Source organism: Acipenser ruthenus, chromosome 2 (assembly GCF_902713425.1).
Source record: "Acipenser ruthenus chromosome 2, fAciRut3.2 maternal haplotype, whole genome shotgun sequence".
NCBI lineage: Eukaryota > Metazoa > Chordata > Actinopteri > Acipenseriformes > Acipenseridae > Acipenser > Acipenser ruthenus.
In genome coordinates, this window is record NC_081190.1 from 71,986,698 (window position 1) to 71,992,697 (window position 6,000).

Below are 6,000 nucleotides of genomic sequence, written 5' to 3' on the forward strand. Positions count from 1 at the left end.
GTGATTTAACAATAGTAAATCTCTACCCAGTACTCCACAGTCAAGACTCCTAGTTTGCTGTTAACATTTTTGGAATACAATCGGAGTTCCAAGATCAACTTGTCCTCCACAGATGGTCATATGAGCACCTCCTGGTGGCTTATCTTTATTTGTGCCTCCTAGTGTTTCCCACTGCTGGTACAGTGAGAATGGAAATACAAAGGAGAAAACAGAACCTAAGGCACAATGGGTTTTAAATAAAATGGTATGCGGGCATTCATTTTCCAAGATAAGTTTTCTTAAAAGTTGTTTTAAGTAATCATTGATGCTAAAGTATCCTTTATCACATGATGTGGAACTTAGTATTTACTGGCTTGTATTCAATAAATCCATTCACTAATCTATTGATTTCAAAACAAGAAAAGCTGTCCTTCCTTCACGTTTACAGTTCAGTACCAATCAATGGCAATTAACCTCTGTCTAAATACTTCTTAAAGGCAATTCCAAGTGCAATTTATGCATATTTGGTTCATCCCATTTGTGAATTGCCCAAAAGCTATTTCATATAATTTTAATGCAAATATAGTTTAGGAAAATGAAAGCTGGACACTGTAAACCTTTATGAGTTTAATGTGTGTTATTTTGCTTTAAGTATATTTCACGTTTATGCACGCACATAAACGTGGGTCTCAGAGGACACAATATGAGCATTATAACCGAAAAGCATTATAAAAACGGGGGGGCCACAGGACACATAACATACATCTGTCTAAAATACAAAATAAAATAACTCCCTCTCTATAACGCACACATAGTGAAGCAAAAAAATTAACTTTCCGTGAATTAACCATGCATAAAGCACCATGTAATCAACGCTATATTTTTTACAAAAAAAAAAAGGTAACGGTCCCTCTCGATCATTTTAAATTAGCAGTTTTTAAACTATAAATACCCTAGCAAAACGGCGGTCGGGAGTTCAGTTCGAAGGGACAGACAAGCAAACCAAGTGTGAGAAGGAGAGCGGGTTGGGAGAGGGGGAAGAGGGAATGGGCTCGCCTCCCGGAGAAAGCTGCAGCTTCTCTCGCAGCAAAAAAGTAACTGCATTAGGAAAGATAACCACATAATAAGCCTAATTTTCATTTAGTTATAAAACAAATGCTGAATAAGATGTCTGTGTTATAAAGTGCCAGCGCAGCTTTTCTTCAGTTCAGATACTGTATCAAAAGGGAGAGACAGACACGGAAATTAGATTGAGAAGTTGTTTACAGTTTGAACACCGGTACTGTATTTACTTTAGAAATACTGCATGAATCTCTATTATATGGAATTGGGGGACATGCTGTAGGAGCGTTATATCCGAGGTGCGTTATATCCGATAAGATAGCGAGGGAGCACTGTACAGATTATATCTATATCTATCTATACATCTATACATATATCTATATATAAGTTTTAACTGCCTCTAGGTGATATCGATGAAATATTTAATGCGTTTGGCAGAGGGCCTTGACTGGCTATTTTATACCCCTCAAAATGTAACTGTGGCATTACATCCTGTTTGGTTGATTCTGCTTTTAAAAGTAGTATATGGTGAATGTTAGGTGGAAGGGGGAAAAAAAAAAACACACCACATATGGAACTGGCTCAGACACAGGAACTGCTGCCAATAATACAGTAAATGGCTTTGAAACCTACTCAAGGTCAACTCTTCTTCTGGCAAAATGGTATATCATTTACCTTTTTTAACCTAAATGAAAGCATGTGTGCTTAAAGTATAGCAGTGATTATAATGAGGTGTGAAACACAGTGGAATATACCTAGTTTAACACAACGTGGTTGCTGTAGAAAAGCTGAATTTGTGCCGCTGTAAAGTACTATGTACCTTAATTATAGGTTTAAATAAAACTAACACAAACAAATGTGTTAAACTTGTGCTATAAATGTGAGCTGTGTCAAACTAAATGTTAGTTTAAAATACACACTGTTAAACCTCCAGTGTTACAAAGCAACTTCTATATCTCACCATTTCCTGTTTTATAATAATTTTCTAATAAACCTATTGCAATTCTACTGTATAGCACATAACATTAACTGAATGGCTTTATAGTACTGGTAAGATCATAATTGTCTCCAGGAGACTGGCAGCTCCCCAGTCTTCCTCTTTATGATGCTAAATATAGACTGATCCACATACAACTCTCTCCTTGGGATCAAATCGGCTACCTTCTAACTAGGATTCCCATGTCCCAAACAATATGGAATGCCTTAAATTTTAATAAACCAATCCATGTTCTATACTGACGCAGTACAGGAAGTAATTTGTGCTGTATTTGATTTTTAAAAGTACACATTCGCCCTTCAATTAAAGCACTCAATCAAATACTAAAGTAAAACTAGAATAAATCTAAGAAAATCAAGATTCGAAATAAGATTTCTTATTGCAAAGCTGTCCGAGACATTACAGGTTTTACAAAGATCTTAATAGGACACAACTGAGTTTGTTACCTATACGCTGTTGCTAATAATGCTCACAGTCAAACAGCTTTGCAATAAGAAATCTTATTTCTTAGATTTATTCTAGTTTTTACTTCAGAATTTTACAAAATTGTAGCTAATATATTTAGCAATGTTAAAAAAATATTTTTGCATTCTTGACAAGTTTTACCGTCAGACTATATATGCATAGCTTGCAAAAAACGCTGAATGGACCCTTGTGGTGAATCATCCCTTGCCGAAGTAGGCTAATCTGATTCAGGTGTGTGTCTGCTTTACCTTGTTTGGAGTCGACTTCTTGGGGGTGATGTCCCGAGTGAGGCCCGGGTGCAAAGTGCTCATCGCTGTAGGTGATCAGAGGAGTAAGCGGGTGAACTGCATGCGACGGCTGGACCACTGGTACCTTGTTTGACTGCAGCAGAAAGAGAGAAGAAACAAAGAGAGGCCATGAAATAAGCAGCTTTTTTTAGGCTGAAATTACTACATTTATTCAAAGCCAATTTTGAAGTTAGGTCCGAAAGGATACAAGATTTTGTTTTTCACAACTGAAGCAATGAAATGGGGATTGGTTCATTGTCAATAAATCAGATGAACTGGGGGCTGAAAAACAGCAAAAACACCCTGCTGAGAATGGATTGTGAAATAGTCAAACATATTTACCCTCTTTGCCAGAAACTGTCAAAACACTGGTTAATCTGAAGCCTTTTGGCAAAACAACAAATTTCAACATGGCAGAAATTTGCCAGCACATGGTTTTTTGAATTCAAATAAGTATCTACGCTCCTTGTCAGTGTATAATTTAGACTGACAGTCTAAGCTAAGGTATTACATATTTAGACACAACAATCCCTAACTCCTTATCACTTAAAGTTACATTCGAAGGTGATCCACAGGACTGGCGTTAGCACCGCCCAGGGCCCCCCCGACGCCAGAGGGGGGCCCACACATACAGAAATAAAATTGTAAACATGTACTATTTCTGTGCCAACTATCCTACTCAAAGCCTTTAGGGCTATAAATGTTTAGTTTTCACTAAACTGTATGCACGCAGTGAAACTTTTCAGATCTCCTATTTTCCTGCTTGCGTCCTGTTCCCTTAGTCCCACCTCTTCTCACTACCTATTGGCTTCCATCCTCCCCAGTTCTTTGTAAAGCTGAAAGCTATTGGCTGATCTTGACATGCAATTATACAAATATGCCAATTAAAAGACATTCTATAACTGGCACATTCACGTCATACTTTCCAATAACGAAGACTTTCATTTGACAAGCATTTTGTCATTTTCATAATGTCTATTATCAGAACACCAATTATAATTTTTAAACCATCAAAAAAGAAACCTGCTCAACCTCTGGACCCTCCAAATAAAAAGAAACTCAAATCTGAATGTTAAAAATGGAAGGAAAAGACTATTAAAAAAATAATTAAACTGCAATAAGTACACTATCATATTTTCTATGTAAATTTAAAAATGATTATTTCTGTACAGTGTGTTTTTTGTTAATTGTGTACTAAGTAGGCTACAGTAAAAAAAGAATGTGCCAAATCATTTAGTTTTAATTCAAAAGTCTCTTTTACTATTTTCACACTGTACAGTAATGTGTAAATTGCAGCAGCATGATTTATTTTGTGTTACCGGTAGACTAGAGTAAACCTAAAAAGTGTGCTATAGGTATTTATTTGCTTTTAATACTGTAGAGGCAGCGTTTCCGCTAGGAAAATAAGCAGCGTGTCAGTGACCTGTTACTAAATATTTTATCGGTCACCACACAAAAATGAACCGGTTATGTCCACTCTACACATAGAAAAAAAAATCCTCTCATTCATATTTCTAATTAAACCATAAAACAAAACAGATAAATCATTTGGTTTTCAAACGTTATTGATATTTTAGCGTACATATTCGCAAAACTGGTGACTTGGAATGTCATTTTGTGCCATGTGATAAACAACTTTCAGCTGAGTAATCAGTTTGCTTCCTGAAGATTGACTTGCTTTATCACAGTGCTTTTTCATAGTAGTTTGCTGCTTCAGTCTAAGTGTAGCTAAAATATGGTTGTTGCACTCAGTGTGTGCTGTCAGGGAAGAAACTTGCATATTAACCGAGCCTTTAGTAAATCCATTTTTACGTGCAGCTTTTATGCAAAACTGGCAAAATATTTTGGTCAGTGCCATCGACATTTTTGTGTCTTACCCACACAAATCCCCCCGCCCCCCCCCAGTCAGGATTGTACGATCTCTATTTTCTTACTTGTTGAAGGCTTTGTAGCAGTCTTCTGGCTCTTCAGGCACATCCAGTTCTGTTTCTTTTTTACTTGCAGCTTTATTTGAAGCAGCATTTTTGAAAAATGTCCCGATTAATGTCTGATGAGACATATCCCCTCACAACCAGACATAGGTTTATACTTACAACCAGCAGATTTTTCTTCCAAATTTAAAAAAAAAAGGAGCACGGGCTGACAAATAGGCATGCACGTGCCAAGATGGCAACTGCCTATGGATGCATTAAGTAAGTGAGCCACTCAGAGATATTTTTTTTAGCTGCCTCTCACACATTTTGCTGCCAGTCAAACTGACTTGAGGCTTCTGTCTCTGCCGGTCAATGAGCTTTTGAAACTGGTCTCCAACCGGTATTTACCAGTTCACAAACTCCAATAGGCCACCTGTACAGATTTACTACACTTTTTTTATTTAATAAATAAATAAATAAATAAATAAATAAAATAGGACAACTCATGTCTCCAGACATGTCCGGTTTAAAATCAGGCCTGCGGTGTGACCTTGGACAAGCTGCTTCACCTCCCTCAGTCACAGCCGCTGCAAAGTTAGGACCCCACTGGAAATCCGATACGTTAGAAGACACTTTTTATATTTTATATACACACAGACGTGCTGAAATTTGTTGGTACCCTTACAGCTCATTGAAATATTGGTTCGTTCCTCCTGAAAAGTGATGAAATTAAAAGCTATTTTATCATGTATACTTGCATGCCTTTGGTATGTCATAGAATAAAGCAAAGAAGCTGTGAAAAGAGATGAATTATTGCTTATTCTACAAAGATATTCTAAAATGGCCTAGACACATTTGTTGGTACCCCTTAGAAAAGATAATAAATAATTGGATTATAGTGATATTTCAAACTAATTAGTTTCTTTAATTAGTATCACACATGTCTCCAATCTTGTAATCAGTCATTCAGCCTATTTAAATGGAGAAAAGTAGTCACTGTGCTGTTTGGTATCATTGTGTGCACCACACTGAACATGGACCAGAGAAAGCAAAGGAGAGAGTTGTCTGAGGAGATCAGAAAGAAAATAATAGATAAGCATGGTAAAGGTAAAAGCTACAAGACCATCTCCAAGCAGCTTGATGTTCCTGTGACAATAGCTGCAAATATTATTAAGAAGTTTAAGGTCCATGGAACTGTAGCCAACCTCCCTGGGCGCGGCCGCAAGAGGAAAATCGACCCCAGATTGAACAGAAGGATAGTGTGAATGGTAGAAAAAGAACCAAGGATAACTGCCAA

At 36.9% G+C, this 6,000-nt stretch overlaps 1 protein-coding gene across 13 annotated transcripts in view; it reads right to left on the reverse strand.

The window, feature by feature from the left end:
• Positions 1-6,000, reverse strand: part of LOC117408361 (lymphoid enhancer-binding factor 1-like) — a 59,813-nt gene that overhangs the window by 17,905 nt on the left and 35,908 nt on the right. For all 13 annotated transcript variants that reach the window (XM_059000487.1, XM_034013295.3, XM_059000483.1 and 10 more), the window contains one exon: positions 2,752-2,884. In XM_059000487.1, coding sequence (XP_058856470.1) covers positions 2,752-2,884 — 133 coding nt within the window. The remainder of the gene's footprint in view (positions 1-2,751; positions 2,885-6,000) is intronic.